Source organism: Salmo trutta, chromosome 18 (assembly GCF_901001165.1).
Source record: "Salmo trutta chromosome 18, fSalTru1.1, whole genome shotgun sequence".
In the NCBI taxonomy this organism is placed as follows: domain Eukaryota; kingdom Metazoa; phylum Chordata; class Actinopteri; order Salmoniformes; family Salmonidae; genus Salmo; species Salmo trutta.
The window spans coordinates 25,594,482-25,617,399 of NC_042974.1; the positions used below are offsets into that span (position 1 = coordinate 25,594,482).

At 46.5% G+C, this 22,918-nt stretch overlaps 1 protein-coding gene across 1 annotated transcript in view; it reads left to right on the plus strand.

Annotated features, from left to right (window-relative positions):
• LOC115153073 (tetratricopeptide repeat protein 7A) overlaps positions 1 to 22,918 on the plus strand; it is a 40,453-nt gene that overhangs the window by 5,919 nt on the left and 11,616 nt on the right. The window contains exons 5-19 of the mRNA XM_029698121.1: positions 1,786 to 1,916; positions 2,056 to 2,180; positions 3,049 to 3,127; positions 3,250 to 3,419; positions 4,440 to 4,503; positions 5,079 to 5,216; positions 5,794 to 5,877; positions 6,518 to 6,622; positions 9,648 to 9,765; positions 10,125 to 10,182; positions 10,609 to 10,681; positions 10,830 to 10,990; positions 15,829 to 15,945; positions 16,200 to 16,306; positions 22,209 to 22,343. Coding sequence (XP_029553981.1) covers positions 1,786 to 1,916; positions 2,056 to 2,180; positions 3,049 to 3,127; positions 3,250 to 3,419; positions 4,440 to 4,503; positions 5,079 to 5,216; positions 5,794 to 5,877; positions 6,518 to 6,622; positions 9,648 to 9,765; positions 10,125 to 10,182; positions 10,609 to 10,681; positions 10,830 to 10,990; positions 15,829 to 15,945; positions 16,200 to 16,306; positions 22,209 to 22,343 — 1,665 coding nt within the window. The remainder of the gene's footprint in view (positions 1 to 1,785; positions 1,917 to 2,055; positions 2,181 to 3,048; positions 3,128 to 3,249; positions 3,420 to 4,439; positions 4,504 to 5,078; positions 5,217 to 5,793; positions 5,878 to 6,517; positions 6,623 to 9,647; positions 9,766 to 10,124; positions 10,183 to 10,608; positions 10,682 to 10,829; positions 10,991 to 15,828; positions 15,946 to 16,199; positions 16,307 to 22,208; positions 22,344 to 22,918) is intronic.

Consider the following 22,918-nt stretch of genomic DNA (forward strand, 5'->3'; position numbering starts at 1 on the left):
GGACACCTAGTCAGTTGTACAACTGAATGCCTTCAACTGAAATGTGTCTTCCGCATTTAACCCAACCCCTCTGAATCAGAGAGGTGCGGGGGGCTGCATTAATCGACATCCACGTCTTCGGCGCCCGGGGAACAGTGGGTTAACTGCCTTGGAATATAACATAATGAGTAACAATAACTTGGCTATTTACATGGGGTACCAGTACCGAGTCGATGTGAAGGTATACGAGAAAATTGAGGCAAATATTTACAATACATATAGTTAGGGGTAAAGTGACTAGGCAACAGGATAAATGATGTTATGTGTGTGTCTTTGTGTCTGTTTGTTCCACAACCCAAATCAGTTCCTGGTTTCAGCAGTGGTTACAAATATAATGGGAGCCTATTCAGAATTTAGTCTAAGTAATTCAATAAAGCTGTCTCTAGGGCAGTGTTTACCATCTCCAGTCCTCGGGTACCCCCAACAGTATACTTTTTTTTTTTTGTAGCCCCAGACAAGCACACCAGATTTAACTTGTCAACTAATCATCAAGCCCTTGGCAGTGTTTCCCCAACTCGGTCTTCGCGACCCCAAAGGGTGAACTTTTAGTTTTTTGCCCTAACACTACACAGCTGATTCAAATAATCAAGTAATCGTTCATCTTTAATTAGTAGAATCAGCTGTGCAGTGTTAGTTAGGGAAATAACCAAAACTTGCACCCCTTTGGGTCCTGAGGACCGAATTTGCGAAATACTGTAAGATGAGTTGAATGAGGTGTGTTTGTCCGGGTATACAACAAAAATGTGTATGGTTGGGGGTACTTGAGGACCGGAGTTGGGAAACACTGCTCTAGGGAAACCTTTAAACATAGTTGGACTACTAGAACTAATCAGATTGTGTTCCTAGGGTAGCGAGTGTCTGTCATCAGAATTTGTGGTGAGGATGGTTTCCACATGCACACGCAACACGCACGCACACATTTAAACAGAGGGCATTATCCATTGTCACAGCACACTGCTGGTCCATGTCTGGGTAATTGTGTTTGATAAGCATCACTCATCATCATGAGATTCATTACATTCAAGGAGTCATTGCTTCCTGGCCATTGACACATTGACGTCATCACAGTGTCTGCTGCTTAAATTGAAGGGAAGAATTCATTAAGTAGCCTTGTTGAGGTCTATCATTTAATAAACCATAATGAACTATAAGTAATGTTAGTACAACAATACTAGAGTCAAGTCAATATGTTCAAAGTAGAGAGTGCTTAAGAGAGAGAAGACCTGATGGGAATCACTCAGCTATGTAAAATTGCATAGTTTCTCAGCATCTTTACAAAGTTTCCATGATTTTGTTTAGGGAATGTTATGCGATAGGAATATTTGTTAGATGAGATATTGTCTATTGGCAGCTGCTCCTTATTTGATTAAGGCTGGCGTCTGGTCTTGTCCTCCCTACCGCCCTGCAGTCCTGGAGGTCTCCTCTCACTCTATTTATTTATGCCAATAGCCGTATTCCCCCTCCAGCCGTCTACTGACGGTCTCGAAATGTCACATTATCCATACTAAACAAACTGGCGTCTTCCTACCAGCAACAGTATTATTTGTTTTCAGTGTCAAAAGCATCACCTGACTACAGAAAAAAACTCTGTCTGTCTGTCTCTCTCTCTGACTCTCTCTCTCTCTGACTCTCTCTCGCTCTCTCTCTCTCTCTCTGACTCGCTTTCACTCTCTCTCTATCTCTCCCTCTCTCGCTGTCTCTCTCTTTCTGTCTGACTCTTTCGCTCTATCTCTCCCTATCTCTCAGGTCTGTCCCTGGACCACCAGGCAGTGTCAGCTGCCTCCCGTGTCCGTCTGTCTGAGAGAGAGGAGGAATGTCTTTCCTGCTACCTGAGGGCCTGTGACACCTCTCTCGTTTACCTGCAAGAACTCGATAAGGTGTGTGTGTCTGTGTGTGTTTTTGTTGGGTATTTCTACCCCCATTGCAGATAGTGCATGTTATTTCATGGTGAAAAGCAGCACAAAAGTACTTGGTGTATGTGTTTACCAACTAAAGTTTTTACTGTTGTGTTAGCAGATGGTGGTCACCCTTAGTTCTAAAGCAGCTAAGACCAGTTTGGCCCCTCCACCACTGGACATTGACCTGGGCTTCTTCCAGCAGGCGGCTCTGCAGAGTGCGTACCTGTGCCTGCTGCATAGGGGGTGAGTCAATGGCCCAGTAGAGCAGTCAAAGATGGTGGAGGTTTCGCCTCTTCCGCTCTGGAACAGTGCATTGGGATTTCAGCAACAGCGAGTGGCACTTTTGTTTTTGACCAGTAGGTGTCAGTATTGTACCTCAGATAGGACAGAGTTATTGCTTGTAGTGGCACGATTGAGCTCCACTCATTTATACTTAGATGGAACAGCATGCTGTTCTGCTGGCACTGAATAACAAAGCCCTAAGCTCTGAATACCCCCCCCCCAGGTTTGAGAACAGGTGGACATGTGTGCAAAAACACTATTTATCCCTATCATACAGATTTGAAGGGATGTAGGATCATTAACAATAACAATGTAGGAACAGAATGGGACTGATGCTGTCTTAGATTTACCCATATGATATCTCACTCTCCTCTCATCCTCACCCATATAATACCCACGTGTTTAGTCCATCACTCTCACCTCGCTCACTGGTGTGTCTTTTGGGACTGTGTCATACTCACCTGTTTCTTTTCATGTTATGTTATCTGTGTTGTCCTAATCGTCTACATATTCTGTTAGCATACTGCAAAGTTGCCTAGGAGCTAGGAGCACGGCTACCCTATCTGTCGGCGCCATTTTCTTCAGAGAGAAGAAAAGGGCGTCAATCCGCTGACGTGTCTCAATCCCTGTTCGACATCATTCTCACTTTGCGAGGCCTTTGTCGCTGTCAGCTCAGCTGTTTGACTTGTTTCATTGACGTGGCTGTCTGCCTGTCTGTCCGTCTGTGTGTGTGTCTGTCTATCTGCCTGTCTGTGTTTCTGTCTGTCTGTCTGGCCGCATGTCTGTCCATCTGTCTGTCCATCTGTCCGTCCGTCTCTCCGTTTGTCAGGCACCTGGCCCAGGGAGCCCACCAGCTGCGCAGGGTCCTCAGGGTGGTGGAGTCTCGGGGCTCCCAGAGCTTCAGGAAGGTGAGGATATGTATTTTATGTTTACGACGACGCGACTTGACTAAGTCAGGAAAACGGTCCTGCCTCTAGTTAAATCCTAGTCGCGTTCTTTGGCGTTACGGTACGTTAATCGTGTCTCGTAGGCTGCAGCGCGGAAGCTGGCTGAGGTGTTGCTGAGCTCGGTGAGTGAGGACAGCTACTGGGCGCCCATGTCTCTCCCACCCTCTGCCTGGCTGCAGAGAGAAGGGAACGCCGGCCCAAAGGATGCCATGTACCCCTCTCCCAAACCACCCCAACGCTACAGTACTGACAGGTCGGTACCTCTTTCCTTCCTTCCGTCCCCTCTCTCTCTCTCTCTCTCTCTCTCTCTCTCTCCCTCCCTTTCTCTCCCCTCTCTTTCTTTTCTATTCATGTGGAGTCCCATTAATCCACTGGTATTACTCAATCCCCATTCAACATTAGCACTGGCTTGAGAGATTAGCTCACATTCCCCTACAGTGGGGTTGTGTGTACTCCTACTGAACCGTTGAGCTTAAATAGCCCCAGAGCATCAATAAGGTCTAAGACAGGCCTCCCTAGAGGCCCAGGCGTCCACTGTTCCAGTCATACAAAACCCACACATGGAACATAACTTGTTCTCGCCACTTTCTGACCTCGTATTGGCTAGGAGCTCTGCGGCCAAGGCATTTATACATGCTACTATAGGGCTCGGCGATCAATGGTATACTTCAGCCACCTCTCCTATAGAAGCACACGTACTGTACGTTGCGTTCACACTTCCATTGCCTTTTCCCCCCCCAAGGCTCCAAGATGTCGCACTGAGACCATTTCTATTCGGCTACATCTCCCATGCAAATTGTCGAACTTCAAAGGCTTTGTCAGGGACTTTCCTTTGGCCGTTCCGCCATCTCTACGATAGGATCTTAGGGGTCTGCGCTATCCTCAAGATGATATCAAACCCTACACCCCAGACAACATGCACGAGTGAGAATGCACTCAGGGAAATCAATTGCAGATTCGTTGTAATGGGTTAATTGTTTAGAAGTACCCTGATAGTATCTTGCAATTGTATCTTTAGTTGGTACATCATGGGCTCAGCCAGAGGGCAGTTAAGACGAGCACATGCACAAACGTGTACACGTGTACTATACACGTGCACGTGCGCATGAGAGACACCTGAGAGAGTGGCGTACTGTGATACTGTCAGGCTGGTCGGAGGGTTGTGTTATATCACCAGAGCAGGTGAAGTAGAAACAGGACGCTCCCGGCGATCTAGCCACTGCGCGGGGCAGTTGCGTGACGCGTCACTTCCGTTTCCTGTGTTTCCCCGCAGCGTCTTCTGTCCCCAGGACGTGGTTGAGGAGGCCGTGCTCCTGCTGCTCATCACAGAGTCTACGGTGAGACAGCCCTCCCTCCCTCTCTCGCCCTCTCTGTCTGTCTGTCTGTCTGTCTGTCTGTCTGTCTGTCTGTCTGTCTGTCTGTCTGTCTGTCTGTCTCTCACAAATGTGTGCGCGCACGTACGTACGTGTGTACACGTTTGGTACATGTGTATGTGCCTGCACGTGAGAGATACCTGAGAGAGCCACCTTCCTTGGTCCCTCTCCTTTTTCTCTGGCACTTTTCCCATTCCTCCCACCCATCACTTTGAAGTACAGTATCTCTCCCTCTCTCTCCCTCTCTCTTTCCCCCCTGAGTCTATATCTATTACTGAAATTGCTATGCTTACTTTGACATGTGTTGATTGGACATTCCTGTGGATATTCTTGTGCCCTCCCCTTCATCTACAATGTGCAGTACGTAGAGTCTACGTTGATCTCAAAACGTATTGACAGGAGTTAGGCTGGCTTTTGCTAGTCCTGTCTGTACAGGTGAAGGAAAGGACACCAGCAGATTAAGCCACTTCATAGGCCTTCTACCGCAACAGCCTTGGTATGAATCGGATCCTAGACAGCTATGTGATTCCCCCCCATAGGCCAGCGGAGACGCAGTCATCAGCCGAGCCCCCGACCATAAGGAGGAGCGGGAGACCAGTCTGCAGGACGCCACCTCTATCTACGACCTGCTGAGCATCGGCATGGCCAGGAGGGGGCAGTATGCCATGCTGTCTGAGGTAAACCTGCCTCGAAAACACTGGAGGCCAAAGTACTAAAACCTAACTAGCTACACAGTGTGAAGGGAAAACTTTGCCTCTGACAACTGTTTCATGCCCTTGTTGTGTTGTACACTTTCGAGCAGGGTTAGGGACTCTCTTGCTCTTTCTCTAAGAGAATCTCTGTTTCTCTCACCCTCTTTCTCTATTCCTCTCCTTATTCTCTCTCTCTCTCTCTCTCTCTCTCTCTCTCTCTCTCTCTCTCTCTCTCTCTCTCTCTCTCTCTCTCTCCCTAGCTTACCCAGGCTTCTCTCTCTTTACGTTCAGGTTGGCAGCGTTTTTTTCTCCAGTTGAATGAGAGTGAGCACTGCCTCACTAGGCCAGACAGGTGAACCCTCTCACGTGTTGGGGCCATGCAGGGTACCACTAGTCTTGCTAACAACAAGTCGCTGGTTATGTCTGTCTGCCTCTACTGACATCGTTCCTCTCATAGGTGTCATGGCGTGTCAAATGAACATCTAACCTTCAACCTCACTCTCCTTCAACAATGTGGATTGATATCTCAAGTGTGTGTGTGTGTGTGTGTGTGTGTGTCCAGTGTCTGGAGCGGGCCATGAAGTTCTCATTTAATGAGTTCCACCTCTGGCACCAGTTGGGCTTGTCACTCATGGCGTGTGGGAAGGTGAGCTCATCGTCATATCTTTTCACACACTCACCCCCGCACACACACACACACACACATACACACACTATCCTACTCTAATCTGGCACTACTACCTGCTCGCAAGCATATGTAATCACTCATCCTCTAAATGTTGCTGTGAGGTTGTGTGTGCGTAAGTCAGTAGAATGCATGAACCAGAAGGACTGAGTGATAACGAAAGATGAGCAGTGTGACAGATAGAAAGATCTAGAAGCCTCCCGAGTGAAACAGGAGAATTGATCTCCTCCCTGGCCTGGCTGCCTGCAGGATGAGTTGACACCGCAGATCAATGCAGAACTCTGGAAATAGGCTGCTCCCTATAAGGATGGGGGGGGACTCAGTGTCGTCTGGTCTGCTTCTATTTAGGGCCAGCTGTGGGTGTGAGGGAGCGAGAGAGAGTGTGTGTGTGTGTGTAGTGCATTGATGAATGACCTATATGACTCCCTTTCTGTGTTATTCTATACGGAAAGTAAATATGTGTGTGATCTATGCTCCTGTTATATCAGTAGACTAGTTCGTCTCTGTCACTACTGTAGGAGAGTGTGCGTAAGCATGAGTGTGTGAGTGACGACTTTTCTCGATGTGTCAGTGACCATGTGTGTGTGCCTGTGTTTTACAGGGTGTGGGCGCCGTGTCTGTGATCAAGGAGTGTGCCAGGATGAGACCCGAGGACCCCTCACTGCCCATGTTGGCCGCCAAAGTCTGCATCGGCCAACTACACTGGGTGAATGACACACGCAGTCTCTCTCTATTTCACGATACCTTTACACTTCATGCTATGCATACCATCCGTACGGGCAGTCGGTCACGATTCAGAATCGCTGCAACCATTATTACATAACAGCGCTCCACACGAACACCCACCTCCACCCCACCACTGTGATAATCAGCCTAGCAATGCCGGGCCTGTTGTTGATCCAGGAGGGGGGTAGTGTAGGATTAGGAGACGCATGGTGGCATGGCAACAGAGGGGCTAGAGATCAGAGGTGGCTAGGGAGACTAAGGAGCTTACAGCCTTAATCACAGTAGGATACTATGGGACCAAAGAGCAACAAATTACACACATCTTGACCCTTTCACCGACCTTGGAACTACACATTTGCACTGTATTGTCTGGGAGTCTGGGACTAGAGTCATTCGAGGGTCTTTAACCCCTAGTTGGTAGGAGTGGAGTGACCAATAGTCATTTGTGTCCGACTGGGGAACGTTATTTTTATAGTTGAAAGAAATATATATGATTTTTGTTGCATTATTTTATTGTAAAAATTACATTTAGGGAGTTTAATAAGGGAAAATATTTGTTTTCAGAATTTTCCAAATTCTTTGAATATTATTACGCTGAACAAAAATCTAAACGCAACATGCAACAATTTCTAAGATTTTACTGAGTTACAGTTCATATAAGGAAATCAATCAATTGAAATAAATAAATTAGGCCCTAATTAGGCCCTATTACATGACTGGGAATAGAGTGGCTGTGCGAAGTTGCTGGATATTGGCGGGAACTGGAACAAGTTGTCGTACACGTCAATCCAGAGCATCCCAAACATGCTCAATGCGCGACAAGTCTGGAGAGTATGCAGGCCATAGAAGAACTGGGACATTTTCAGCTTCCAGGAATTGTGTACAGATCCTTGCAACGTTGGGGCTGGACATTATCATGCTGAAGCATGAGGTGATTGCGGCTGATGAATGGCACGACAATGGGCCTCAGGATCTCGTCACGGTATCCCTGTGCATTCAAATTGCCATCGATAAAATGCAATTGTGTTCGTTGTACCATTACCCCACTGCCACCATGGGGTACTCCATTCACAACATTGACATCAGAAAACCACTCGCTCACACGATGCCATACACGCTGTCTGCCATCTGCCCGGTACAGTTGAAACTGAGATGTATCCGTGAAGAGCACACTTCTCCAGTGTGCCAGTGGCCATCGGTGAGCATTTTGCCCACTGAAGTCGGTTACGATGCCAAACTGCAGTCAGCTCAAGACCCTGTTGATGACAACGAGCACGCAGATGAGCTTCCTGAGACGGTTTCTGACAGTTTGTGCAGAAATTCCTCATTGTGCAAACCCACAGTTTCATCAAATCAAGTCAAATCAAGTGTATTTATGAAGCCCTTCTTACATCAGCTGATGTCACAAAGGGCTGTACAGAAACCCAGCCTAAAACCCTAAACAGCAAGCAATGCAGGTGTAGAAGCAAGCTGTGCAGGTGACTGGTCTCAGATGATACCGCAGGTGAAGAAGCCGCATGTGGAGGTCCTGGGTTGGCATGGTTACACGTGGTCTGCGGTTGTGAGGCCAGTTGGACGTACTGCCAAATTCTCTAAAACGATGTTGAAGGCGACTTATGGTAGAGAAATGAACATTAAGTTCATAGACACTCCGTGCTAAAAGTTCTATGAGAATAGATGTGTTTTTATTGGGGATGTTCAAATGAATCGTTTTCCATATCTTACAAATGTTTGTATTGAACTTTATTTTTAGAGGCAAAAATATGTCTGTTTTGAGTATCTGCTGTCAACTCTGTCATTGGCTTGTCAATTCCGTCACTGATGGCTAACCAACTTAAGGTATTTTTTTTTTGTAAATATTCAGAAAGAAAATGTATCACTGTTCTACAACATACAGTATGCTTAAACTTTTGAAGTATTTGCTTTGCTAGACCTAAAGCATGTTTGCATTTTAAATGTTGTTTTATGTTATAAATCTATAAAAACATGCTAACGAAATTACCCCTGGAGCATTTAATAATGCATATTTGAATAATCTTATTTTAGAATTAAACAATAAAAAAAAAAAATCTGGACTGGAAAATATAAACAGACTGTTGAGATTGACAGCACTTAAAAGCTTACTAGCAGGGTTGTCAAACTATTTTAAAATGTCTTGAAAAAAAAGTTAAAAAAACCAACAACATTTATGTCATTAAACGTTATCTAGAAACGTAGCTTAGATCCTAATTTTACATCATCTGAGTTGGGTCATTTGTGTTGTGCCCGCCATCGGTAGAGACACAACATGCTCTTGAATAAAGGAGCACCTTTATCTCCTAAATGTTTAGCCATTTCCAATGGCAAATATGTTTTGTTTAACTCAAAATGGACACTGTCAAAAAGGAACTCAATTCAAATGGATATATCCCATAATAACATAATGGCTCTCTTTCTTTCTGTTGTATGGAACTTTGTTGATAGTGTCCATATTCTGAGAAAGAGAGGGATAGAGGAGGAGGATGATGAGGGAGGGGAGAGATAGAAAGAGAGAGTAAAGGGCTTATGGTACAGGAGTAAGGCAGGGGAGGGGGGATAGCCAGGGAGAGTCTAAGCAGCTGTCCTGCTGGCACCGTGTCAATGGCAATTCACCGACCCCTCCCCATACCTCACACTGAGTGACACACTGTTACCTCGTCCCAGCTCAGCCACACTGACTGCAGTCTGGCACTGTTTGCCGGGGGACTCTAGTGCGCTGTTCTTCACCTGAATCTACAGTGTCCTTAAACTAACCACACACTGCCCACAATACAGCAGTTCAGACTATACAAACGCTCTATACTATACAAACACAAAAGCTCACTAAACAAGACAATCCGAAACCAACTGAACATGCCTTTAAACACTTGAGCTCACAGTTGATCTCACAAGGTTACATAGTAAGTACTTCAGCAGACTAGACACTGTACTTCTAGGGACCCATAGCACATCGGACTGTTATCTTTGCGTGTATCTGTGTGTGATAGCTGGAGGAGGCTGAGGCCCTGTCTCAGAGTGTGGTGTCCATGGGAGAGGAGGCTGCGGAGTTCCTGTCCCGTGCGTACCTGACCGTGGGGTTGTGCTGCAGTCTGCAGGCCTCTGACGGTAAGAGACACCACTATGAGCTGCTCTACGAGGCAGGATTGGTTTCCTCTAACAAACGGTGGCCTTTGTCCCGATTCACCGGGAATCCACCACTGAGAGAACCCACTGAACTCACTTGTCCTGATAATCCATACTTTCTTAATTGGCCTTCCCCCGTCACCTGTGCGGTATTTCATTCAGAGGTGAATTGTGTAGGAATGAATATGAGTTGGTACTCACAAAGGGCGAGTAATATTTTCAGGATTCAGAACTGTGCGATAAATACCGTAAACCTCATTATAATCCACCATGAAAATGTCCCTCAAAATGCCTTGTTTTCCACTGATGGATTTGTCCATCTCTACCTAATCTCTCTCCAGCCACTCTGAAAGCTGATCGGGATGGGTTCAACAGACGAGCACTGCAAAATCTGCATAAGTACGTACCAACATCTCTCTGTCAGCCTAAGTAAGTAGCCTTTGCCACAAGGCTTGGCTTGTGCAATTCAGAACGGCTCATAGGAGCAGGAGCCTATCTCCTGTTTCTGTAGCGTGAGGCAGCTTTATGTACAAGTACACCTCCTGGACAGGACGCTAGTCTATCGCAGGGCCTTACCCCGAATCTATCTCCTTAATGCTGAGTGCCAAGCAGAGACGCATCAGGTCCCATTTTTACAGTCTTTTGTATGACTCAGCCGGGGATCAAACTCCCAACCTTCCAATCTCAGGGCAGACAATCTAACCACAAGGCCACTCTGTCAATCTAGGTTGGTCTTAACCTGTGTGTTTGTTTTTATAGTTAGCGTACACTACAGTCTGTGTGTTATTCTGCATTGTCATTGAGTGTGACCTCTCTCCTCTGAAGAGCCCATGCACTGGATCCCCATGATGCTAAGATTGCTCTCTACCTGTCTCTCCAGCTGGCTCTTGTACGCCAGGTCAGTCAGCACTGCCACACACACATATACTGTAGTACACACACCATTACAGCTCCTCATAGTGGTTCTCCATCTTGGATCTTCTGCGTCTCTTGTCCTTCGGTTTCTCCTCTACCCATTCACTGTGGGTATGTGTGTGTGTGAGCAGGTGGCAGCTGCCATGGATCCCCTGCAGGTGGCTCTGTCTCTGCGTGGGGACGACCTGCACTCCCTCCACCTACTGACCCTTCTGCTTAGTGCCCAGAAACACCACCAGCACGCCCTCGAAACCCTCACACTAGCGCTCAGCCAACACCCTGAGAACTTCAAGTAGGTCGCCACTCTCCTGTATTATGGAACTGTGTGTATGCGTGTGTGTGTGTGTGTGTGAGTGTGAGTGTGAGTCAGTCAGTCAGTCAGTCAGTCAGTCAGTCAGTCAGTCAGTCAGTCAGCCAGCCAGCCAGCCAGCCACCCAGCCGGGTGCTCTGGAGGCCCAGGCCCAGACCTCTGTGTGGGGATAGGGTGTCTGAGCTCCTCACTAAAGCCACACACACTCGCTGAAGGCCTTATTTAGATGTGCCAGACCGGGCATCCGCACTGCGCTGAGGAGTCTACCCTCACACACCCTTACCCTTTTCACACTGCCGCACTAACCCCAACTCTTCCATGTAGGTTGGAGTTGCAGTACTCCCTCTCTCTCTGAGAAGCAGACAACATTATGCAGTAATGAAAAACCACAGACACACATCATTAGTCGACCATGCAATTGGCACGTTCCACAGAGTTGCCTTGCTATAAGAAGAATAAGCATATTTGAAAGCCACGTGCTATTTTGATTATTTCGCAGTGCCACCTCACCCTGGAGTCTGCAATAATGATCTAATACATGTTCTTCACAGCATGACCATTTGGGGTCAGTGTTGGTCTCTATGGTGTCAAGAAGAGAGGGGTACAGTGAAAATAGATAAGCAGTAAATGAATGTGATATAGAGATAAGATAAGTAAAGAGATATGGAGTCAGAGAAGGACAGAGCAAATCAAACATTGTTGCATTTATATCGTATTTGTAGCTATATATATATATATATGTGTGTGTATCTACAGTACCAGTCAAAAGGTTGGACACACCTACTCATTCCAGGGTTTTTCTTTATTTTTACTATTTTCTACATTGTAGAATAATAGTGAAGACATCAAAACTATTAAATAACACATGAAATCATGTAGTAACCAGAAAAGTGTTAAACAAATCAAAATATATTTTATATTTGAGATTCTTCAAAGTAGACACCCTTTGCCTTGATAACAGTTTTACACACTCTTGGCATTCTCTCAACCAGATTCATGAGGTAGTCACCTGGAATGCATTTCAATTAACAGGTGTGCCTTGTTAAAAGTTCATTTGTGGAATTTCTTTCCTTAATGCGTTTGAGCCATTCAGTTGTGTTGTGACAAGGTAGGGTTGGTATACAGAAGAATATTTGGTAAAAGTCCAAGTCCATATTATGGCAAGAACAACTCAAATAAGCAAAGAGAAACGACAGTCCATCATTACTTTAAGACATGAAAGTCAGTTAATCCGGAAAATGTCAAGAACTTTGAAGTTTAAACCATCAAGCACTATGATGAAACTGGCTCTCATGAGGACCGCCACAGAAAAGGAAGACCCCGAGTTACCTCTGCTGCAGAGGATAAGTTCATTAGAGTTACCAGCCTCAGAAATTGCAGCCCAAATAAATGCTTCACAGAGTTCAAGTAACAGACGCATCTCAACATCAACTGTTCAGAGGAGACTGCGCGAGTCAGGCCTTCATGGTCGAATTGCTGCAAAGAAACCACAACTATTTATTTTTTATTTTTTTATTTAACCTTGATTTAACTAGGCAAGTCAGTTAAGAACAAATTCTTATTTACAACGACGGCCTACCAGAAGGCAAAAGGCCTACTAAAGGACACCAATAATAAGAAGAGACTTGCTTGGGCTAAGAAACACGTGCAATGTACATTAGACCGGTGGAAATCTGTCCTTTGGTCTGAGTCCAAATTCGTGATTTTTGGTTCCAACCGCCTTGTCTTTGTGAGATGCAGAGTAGGTGAACGGATGATCTCTGCATGTGTGGTTCCCACCATGAAGCATGGAGGAGGAGGTGTGATGTGTCGGGGTGCTTTGCTGGTGACACTAGCGATACGCCATCTCATCTTGTTTGCGCATAGTGGGACTATTATTTGTTTCCAGCAGGACAATGACGCAAAACACACCTCCAGGCTGTGTAAGGGCTATTTGACCAGGAAGGAGAGTGATGGAGTGCTACATCAGATGACCTGGCCTCCACAATCACCCGAACCTTAACCCAATTGAGATGGTTTGGGATGAGTTGGACCGCAGAGTGAAGGAAAAGCAGCCAACAAGTGCTCAGCATATGTGGGAACTCCTTCAAGACTGTTGGAAAAGCATTCCTCATAAAACTGGTTGAGAGAATTCCAAGAGTGTGCAAAGCTATCATCAAGGCAAAGGGTGGCTACTTTGAAGAATCTAAAATATAAATATATTTTGATTTGTTGAACACTTTTTTGGTTACACCATAATTCCTTATGTGTTAATTCATAGTTTAGATGTCTTCACTATTCTACAATGTAGAAAATAGTAAAAATAAAAACCCTTGAATGAGTAGGTGTGTCCAAACTTTTGACTGGTATTGTAGATATATGTATCATCTAAAGCTCATATTCTAGTGATTTTTCTCCCTCATATGCATGTGCACACATTCCTTCTCCATAGAGACATTTGACTGCTTTGACCCATTTAAGAGCTCTTTGCCAGGCTCAGCCCATCACAGCCCTCCCTGCTCCAGGAATGCCCATCGCCCCGGTAACCATGAGGTCATATCGGCGGAGGGAGCAGTCAACATCAGTTGTTATGGAGAAAGAGGGAATGTGTGAAGAATTTATGCTGAAGAGGATTTGGTTTGAATAGCATACATACACGATGACATGCATGTACAGTATGTGCATGCGTGTGCATGTGTGTGTGTGACGCTAGTCATCGGATCTCTGCACCACAGCAGCACAGACTGTCAATTTGTTGTAGCACACACTGAATCCTTGTGCTTTCTCTCTCACTTTCTGTCTTTCTTGTTCTCCAAATAGAAAGCATTTCCTCTATGATAAAATTACAAGTTATCAAAAAAATACCCGTGTGTATACACGCGTTACTGTAGTGTAAAGACGCAAATCTCAATTCATGTCTCACGTCTCGTACGCCACCTCCATAGATAGCATAGGAGACCCCCCCCCTAAAGACAAACATCTCTTCGAGCCATATGACGCTACAGTAAATATCTTAATAGCAGACAGCATTTGGATGAAACAGTTGAAATGTGTAGACATTGTCCTTATATTTGGGATGTTTTTATTGAGCTTTTACCTTAAAATGCATTAATAGCCTGTTGCATTCTTAAATGGTCGGCGTGGCTTTATAAGTAAACGCTACTTGGAAACGCTACTGTCTTTTTATCTCTCTCTTTTTCCCAAATTTTTATCTCTGTCTGTTTGAAATTGTTATCAGCTAGTAAACAGGCGTGCATTTCCAATTGAAATGCGTTTTTAGCACAAAGCGAAAGAGCTGAGGAGGCTGTGGAAAGGGAGAGGGGAAGGGAGGCGAGAGAGACAGAGAGAGAGAGAGTGTACTCTCGCAGTTTGTTCTAAAGAAAATGATTAATCCCAGGCTTTGATTCTGCATTCATCTTGCGGCATGTCACAAGATGAGTGTGTGTGTGTGCCTGCTTGCATACACACACACACACAGTAGGAAGCCCACTAACACACGGCACACCACTCCTCTACTAAACGCTGCTCTGCACGGTAGCTAATAGGAAACCCTCAGCCCCCACTGGCCCAGCTGACAGGTGTATCCGTAACACCACGTCTGTCAGCAACAGTTTTCATCCTCATGTCAGATGACACTTCGTGCATATCTCTCTCCCCTCCTCTCGCCCCTCCATCCCCCATCCCTCCCTCCATCACCCCAGCCCTTTCACCCACCCGTTAACCGGTAACGAGCCACATTTCACCAGGAGTTTTTCCCCTGCCGCCGGCCGTCTGGCTGTGCTATTGATCACCAGTGCTATCTTTAGGCTTGGGCGATATATCCCGTATACCGGGATATTTAGAAATACTGACGGTATAATTTTGGGTTGGGGGCAACCCCGCCTCGCGGGTGCTGCGGGGGTGCGTGCTACGCCATTGCTTAAAACGAACTATGAGTTAAGTATAACTATAAGAAATCTAAGCTGTGTCAAATAAATGATTTCCAGCTCAGGACTCCAGCGATGCATTTGGTTTGCTAACTTGCTAGCTAAGTGGCTAGATGTCAAGATCAAGCTTCGTGGTTACAGCAGAGACATTCAATCCCTTCCTGAATCAAGACCCCTGTAGCCTAACTTGATTTGCGAGTCAAACAATAGCGCCCCCTGTGTGCACTTCCGGTGATACCGTATACCCTGGTATGGTACAGAAACGGTATGACGGTATGAAAATCTGGATAGTGCCCAACCCAAGCTCTCTGTTAGTAAGAGGTGAGCAGAGAGAGGAATAATTTGAAGAGGCTACAGTTGGGTGAGCAGGGAGACAGGAAGAGACAGACAGACAGCAGGCAGACACAGGCATCCGCTTTGGGGCTTTAAGTCCCTCTTTCTCTCTCTCTCTCTCTCTCTCACGGATGAGTAAGGGCTGACTCTTTCTCTCTCCCTCTTTCTGTCTTTTCCCTTCACATACTGTACCTCTCTCTTCCTTTCCCAGCTCAGCCTCCCACTGTAGCATATTGTAACCCTCCAGACTCACACAGTTCCCATCTGTTGAAAAACAGAACACCAAAGCTCTGTGAACATACAGTGATAAACATGCTTATCCTATATGATGGCAGCATCAGGTCCTGGTTGACGTGCCAACAGTATGTGCTGACCTAGCAAACGCAGCAATGTTGTGTCAACATTGAGCCAATGTTGTGTGTGTGTGTGGGGGGGGGGGGGGGGTTGTGTGTGTGTTTTTCCTGATGTGTCGAGTACATGGTACAGCACACCAATGTGTGTATCGATGTGTAAAGTGCTAATGGTGTACTAATTGATGCATGCTGTGTTGATGTGTTGCTGTCTGTGCTCCTTGTCACTCAGTCTGCTGTTCACTAAGGTGAAGCTGGAGGAGGTTCTGTATGGGCCGGGCGTAGCACTCCAGACCTGCCAAGACATGCTGCAGCTGTGGCAGAACCGCTATGACTTCACACGTACCAGGTGTGTGTATGAGTGTGTCTGTCTGTGTCTATAAGTCCACCTGCCTCTCTGTCTCTCTGTTTATGTGGTTAATGAGTGCGTTAGATGGGGGTGTCTGTCTCTTGTGTCTATAATGTGTTTGTGTTTCATGTGTGGTTGTGTGCTTGTGAGTGTGTTTGTCTACTGCACTGGGTGCGTGGCTATAATGGCTGCTGCTGAGTGGGAGCTGGGAAGGATTCTGCTGTTTATTGATTAGCTGCCATGTGGCGTTGCAGTGAGGGGGATGACAGCAGCAGTATCAACCCACCAGAGCCACTTCCACTCAACCGCAAACCCAGCGGCCTCCACCTCACCCTGCCAGATTTCCAGGACAGTGAGACTGGTTTGTACTGTCCACAGCCTCTTGGGTGTATTGATGTCCATGTAACCTTTGTTTAGACAGGTTTGTCTCATTGAGATAATACACAAATCTATTTAGCAAGAGAGACCAGTATTTGGATAGTGTATCTTTACAAAATATGATCTGCTGTTTGTAAATGAGGGGTTTTCGTGTATGTGTATTGATTCAGAATGAACTGTTCCAGGACCAGGGTCTGTATCCACAAAGCGTCTCAGAAAAAGAACCTAAGAATTTTGTTAAAACCTGGGGCCATATCCACAAAGCGTCTCCGAGTAGAAAATTGTAAGTGCTGAGAATAGAGACATTTTACTCCTACTCTTATGGGTAAAAATAAAAGCTATGCATGAAGCCTCTTTAGTCATGAGTCCACTATAGTCGACAGATTTTCTGGACACCACATGCAATGTCCTAGCCAGTTAAGAGTTACCAGCAGGGGTTCCTATGCCTTTTGCTGTGATCAAACCATAAATAATCTACACCCAATAATACACCCAATAATCTACATTCAACCATAAGCCTTATATCTTGCACTATTGACAGTTATTTCACAAGGGCTATTTCACATGACATGCCTAAATACTTATAACCACTAGGATAATAAATAAACACGGTCTTCTATCGACTATGTAATTACCAACATGATTTCAATGTATTACATTTACATTTACGTCATTTAGCAGACGCTCTTATCCAGAGCGACTTACAAATTGATGCATTCACCTTATGATATCCAGTGGAACAACCACTTTACAATAGTACATCTATATGTTTTTTTTGGGGGGGGGGGTTAGAGGGATTACTTAATCCTATCCCAGGTATTCCTTAAAGAGGTGGGGTTTCAGGTGTCTCCGGAAGGTGGTGATTGACTCCGCTGTCCTGGCGTTGCGAGGGAGCTTGTTCCACCATTGGGGTGCCAGAGCAGCGAACAATTTTGACTGGGCTGAGCGGGAACTGTGCTTCCGCAGAGGTAGGGAGGCGAGCAGGCCAGAGGTGGATGAACGCAGTGCCCTTCTTTGGGTGTAGGGACTGATCAGAGCCTGAAGGTACGGAGGTGCCGTTCCCCTCACAGCTCCGTAGGCAAACACCATGGTCTTGTAGCAGATGCGAGCTTCAACTGGAAGCCAGTGGAGTGTGCGGAGGAGCGGGGTGACGTGAGAGAACTTGGGAAGGTTGAACACCAGACGGGCTGCGGCGTTCTGGATGAGTTGTAGGGGTTTGATGGCACAGGCAGGGAGCCCCACCAACAGCGAGTTGCAGTAATCAAGACGGGAGATGACAAGTGCCTGGATTAGGACCTGCGCCGCTTCCTGTGTGAGGCAGGGTCGTACTCTGCGAATGTTGTAGAGCGTGAACCTACAGGATCAGGTCACCGCCTTGATGTTAGCAGAGAACGACAGGGTGTTGTCCAGGGTCACGCCAAGGCTCTTAGCACTCTGCGAGGAGGACACAATGGAGTTGTCAACCGTGATGGTGAGATCATGGAACGGGCAGTCCTTCCCCGGAAGGAAGAGCAGCTCCGTCTTGCCGAGGTTCAGCTTGAGGTGGTGATCCGTCATCCACACTGATATGTCTGCCAGACATGCAGAGATGCGATTCGCCACCTGGTTATCAGAAGGGGGAAAGGAGAAGATTAATTGTGTGTCGTCTGCGTAGCAATGATAGGAGAGACCATGTGAGGATATGACAGAGCCAAGTGACTTGGTGTATAGCGAGAATAGGAGAGGGCCTAGAACTGAGCCCTGGGGGACACCAGTGGTGAGAGCACGTGGTGCGGAGACGGATTCTCGCCATGCCACCTGGTAGGAGCGACCTGTCAGGTAGGACGCAATCCAAGAGTGAGTCGCGCCGGAGATGCCCAACTCGGAGAGGGTGGAGAGGAGGAGCTGATGGTTCACAGTATCAAAGGCAGCAGATAGGTCTAGAAGGATGAGAGCGCAACATCACGTTGTTTAAAAAAAGATGCCCGCATTGGGCATGACAATAAATTGGGCAATTGAAAGCATCTTGGGTTTATGTTAACTTTGATTGTGTTCAATGAAAATTATAGGCCTTTCAAACGTTGTATACAACTTTGTATGCAACGTCATTGTCAAGTGACTTGATTGATGAATACTGTGCCAATGCGATTTCGATATGTTGAATGGGGGTGTGACGAGTGTTTTGATATAATGGCAATGTTGTCAAAATTCGGCTTTCAACGACTATCAGAATTGGTAAAAAAAAACGGTTATGCATGCCAACATATTAGCACAGTGTTTTGTACAGTCTTTGATATTAGGCAATAATTAAGAGTAGGCAAAGTGACCGCGTCATGCGAAAATGATATCAAAACGTTTTATCATTGCAACATTTGATGTAGGCTACAGTCACTGTGGTTGTATGAAGCGTACTATCGAAGTGACAGCTGGCGATAGGTTATTCCCCATCATTACAACAAAGGCAATGAGTGTCATCACCATCTTTCCTTTGCGGTACCTCAGACTGTTTTAAGGAAAGATAGTGATGACACACATTAACGTTGACATTGTTGCAAATTATGGGGAATAACCAATCGCAACGACGCATCTCCAGCTGTGAACTCTGTCACGTTTCAGACAACCACAGTGACTGTACATAAAATGTTGCAGTGGTAAAATATTTGATATCATTTTTGCCTGACACGATCACTTTACCTACTCTTAATTATTGCCTAATATGTTGGCATGCATAATTTTTTATTTTATTTTTATTTTTAACCAATTCTGATGGTTGTTAAAAGCGTAATTTTGACAATATTACCGTTATATTGTAACAACTTCCGCCGAAGTCGGTCCCTCTACTTGTTCGGGCGGCGTTCGGCGGTCGACGTCACCAGTCTTCTAGCCATCACCGATCCACCTTTCATTTTCCATTTGTTTTGTCTTGTCTTCCCACACACCTGGTTTCAATTCCATCATTACATGGCGCCGGTAGTGTGGGAGCTGGACGCGGACATTGAGCAGGCATTACGTGCAGAGCCCGCTCCCGTTCAGTGTCCCACTGGGCGTCTGTACGTCCCGTCTGCTGTTCGTGACCGGTTGATCTATTGGGTCCACTCGTCACCCTCCTCTGGTCATCCTGGGATCGGTCGGACAGTGCGCTGTTTGAGCGGGAGGTACTGGTGGCCTACCTTGGCTAAGGACGTGAGGGTTTATGTTTCCTCCTGCTCGGTGTGCGCCCAGTGGAAGGCTCCTAGGCACCTGCCCAGAGGGAAGCTACACCCCTTACCCGTTCCCCAACGGCCTTGGTCGCACCTGTCGGTGGATTTTCTTACCGATCTTCCCCCCTCGCAGGTTAACACCGCGATCCTGGTCGTGTGGATCGGTTCTCTAAGTCCTGTCGTCTCCTCCCTCTGCCCGGTCTCCCTACGGCCCTACAGACTGCGGAGGCCTTGTTTACGCACGTCTTCCGGCACTACGGGATGCCTGGGGGTATAGTGTCTGATCGAGGTCCCCAGTTCACGTCTAGGGTCTGGAAGGCATTCATGGAACGTCTGGGGGTCTCGATCAGCCTTATTTCAGGGTTTCACCCCGAGAGTAATGGGCAGGTGGAGAGAGTGAACCAGGATGTGGGCAGGTTTCTGTGGTCCTATTTCCAGGACCGGCCGGGGGAGTGGGCGGCGTTCGTGCCCTGGGCTGAGATGGCACAGAACTCGCTTCGCCACTCCTCCACTAACCTCTCTCCCTTCCAGTGCGTACTGGGGTACCAGCCGGTTCTGGCACCTTGGCATCAGAGTCAGACCGAGGCTCCTGCGGTGGACGACAGGTTCAGGCGCGCGGAGGACACATGGGAAGCTGCCCGTGTTCACCTTCAGCGGGCCGTTTCTGCGCCAAAAAGAGAACGCAGACCGTCACTGCAGTGAGGCCCCGGTGTTTGCACCGGGGGACCGGGTCTGGCTCTCGACGCAAAACCTGCCCCTCCGCCTGCCCTGTCAGAAGCTGGGTCCGCGGTTTGTGGGGCCATTTAAAGTCCTGAGGAGAGTGAACGAGGTTTGTTATAGGTTACAGCTTCCCCCCGATTACCGTATTAACCCCTCGGTCCAAGTGTCTCTCCTCAGGCCGGTGGTGGCTGGCCCGCTATATATTTATATATGGATGCCAACATATTACTTATGAGTGGCAAGTAATAGTTTCAGGCAAAAATTATATCAAACATTTTACCTTTGAAATATTTGATGTACAGTCACATTCACGGTGGTTTTTTGAAACATGCAATTGAGTTCACAGCTGGCGATGTCTCATCGTGATTGGTTATTCCCCATTTGCAACAACGTCAATGACGGTAATTACTATATTTCCTTTGCAGTACCTCAAACTGTCATGATAACCAGCCGAGATAAAGTTTTATGAGTTGATTTTACTCTTGGCTCAGAGTTTGTGTAGGCAGTGTCTTAACATCATCCTCAAATCTACTCTGAGCGGGGAGTTGTTTTTGTCTTAAAACAGGTTTTAACAGGACTCCTAAGATCTTTTTTTGAGGTCTTGTCTAGACTTGACAGTTCATGCAGCTTTAGTATTCTGATCATAGAGTTATGTTGATGGAATTCCGTCCTACATTTAAATGTGTCCACAGTGTGTCTGGATTCCCTTTTCCCACACTATATTCAAATGCCGGTATGCGTTCTACAAACGGTGGAATAGGCAAAAAATATTATGATAATACACACAACAACCTTAATCGTCTCCGTGTAGGAGATTTGATTGACCGCTCTAACTTTTGCCACTTCAATCTCCTTCACCCTTAAAGGGCACTCCAGGAAGTTGGGGTCATGATCCCAGCACAATTACAGCACCATCGTCCTTCTACACACTGTTCTTCAATTATACTCTGTCTGTCCACACACACTTGAAATGTAGCCAAATCCTTTACAATTCTTACACTGCAATGGCTTGCGGACGAAAGCTCTTACAGCATATCTTACAAAACAAAGCTTCACATGCGTAGGTATTTGCTCTTTTATAAGAAAACAACAGGACAGACAGACTTTCTTATTTTTCTCCATTCACCCAGCGGGTCAGATGCCAGGCCCCATCCACACCAGGAATTCTCTTCAGGTATTCAACCTGAACGTCTGTCGTCACCCCTGAGATGACTCCTTTGACGGGTGCTCTACTCCAAAGTTCAAAACACAAAACTTCTGTTGTTTGGATTCTTTTGAGGCTCCTGGTCACTCTGACAGACTCCACTTTTCCCAGCGCATACTTCACCATTTTCAACACCTCAAACGGGTTTCCCACTTTTGCATCCTTACTAAAAAACAAACGCATCCCAACAACAAGCGATTAATTATCGTTCATACACGTATCCTCCACTCCAATTTTAGGCCATTTTCTTTTTGTTCCAGTTTTCGCTACTACTGTTGTCCATTCAAAACATTCGTCTTCACCAACTTTGCTAGACTCGCTGCTTGATTCAAACTCAGCATCCACTTCCGCCATCTTCTCTTTGTCCTCACTCTTCAGACTCTGACTCGACTTTTTATTTTGTGACTTCCTCTGCTTTTTTCTTCCTTTCTAGCTAGCTAGCCTGCGTTTATGAGGTCGGCAAACACGTTCCTCACACACTAGGTTCCTCGGTCCCAAGATACACGTTTTCTGGAGACTTGTGGGAGGCGGGCTGATGACGTTGACCACTGTATGCGCTTTCAGTAGCCTGATTGCGTCCAGACTGAGGAGATATCCGATATATTCTGACAGCAGAAGTCGCATGTAAGTGTCAAGTGTAGACTGAGATGCTTTGTGGATAGGGGCCTAGGCTCTGTGTGTATGTGTACTGACTAAGTATCAACTGTTCCTAGATCACGCTCTGTGTGTGTGATAGTGTATAATGCTGTATGTGTGCTGACTATGAACTGTCCCTGGGTCAGGTTCTCAGAGCGGTCCGTCCATTGCTCTATCTCGCCTGGAGCAGGCCATGTCAGAGGTGTCAGCCGTCAGCTCCGCCCACAAACAGGGCCCCACCTACATCTGGAACACCCTGGAGCGCATCTGGCTGCAAGCAGGTACAGGAGGGAGGGAGTGTACATAACTATCTAGTGTACACTGGAGTCAGCTAGACAAGCTTCTTACCCACTGAGGTTAGCTACAGGAGGGAGTGTAGACTCTACCACCGGAGTGTACACTACTGCTGCCAGCTATAGGAAGGGAGGGAGAGTTCATTCCACTGGAGCTAGAGGGCAGGGGTGTACATGCTACCCTATAATTGTGAACTGAGCAGAGAGAAAGGCCATCACTGTACCGATGGATGAGTTAGGGTCGAGGTCCCTGTGTTGGATTTTAAGCAAAGGTAGTTTTGGCTATTTGGCATTTGTCTTCTATTTGATCCTTGAGAGTAGTAATTTCACTGCAAAACCCACTGAACTTTACATCACATGTACAGTAGATACACATATACTGTACCTCAGTCAGTCGTTACAGGCATCTGTTATATCTCCCCCCCAGCACAGACCGAGCCAGTGTAGTGAATGTACCTGTGTGTGACCCGGGGTGTGTTCCCCTCTCCCAGACAGGCAGGGATGTGTGGCTGGGCAGTCAGTCTCTCTCCTCCCTTTCCAGTCACATTCCTCTGTCATGTGGG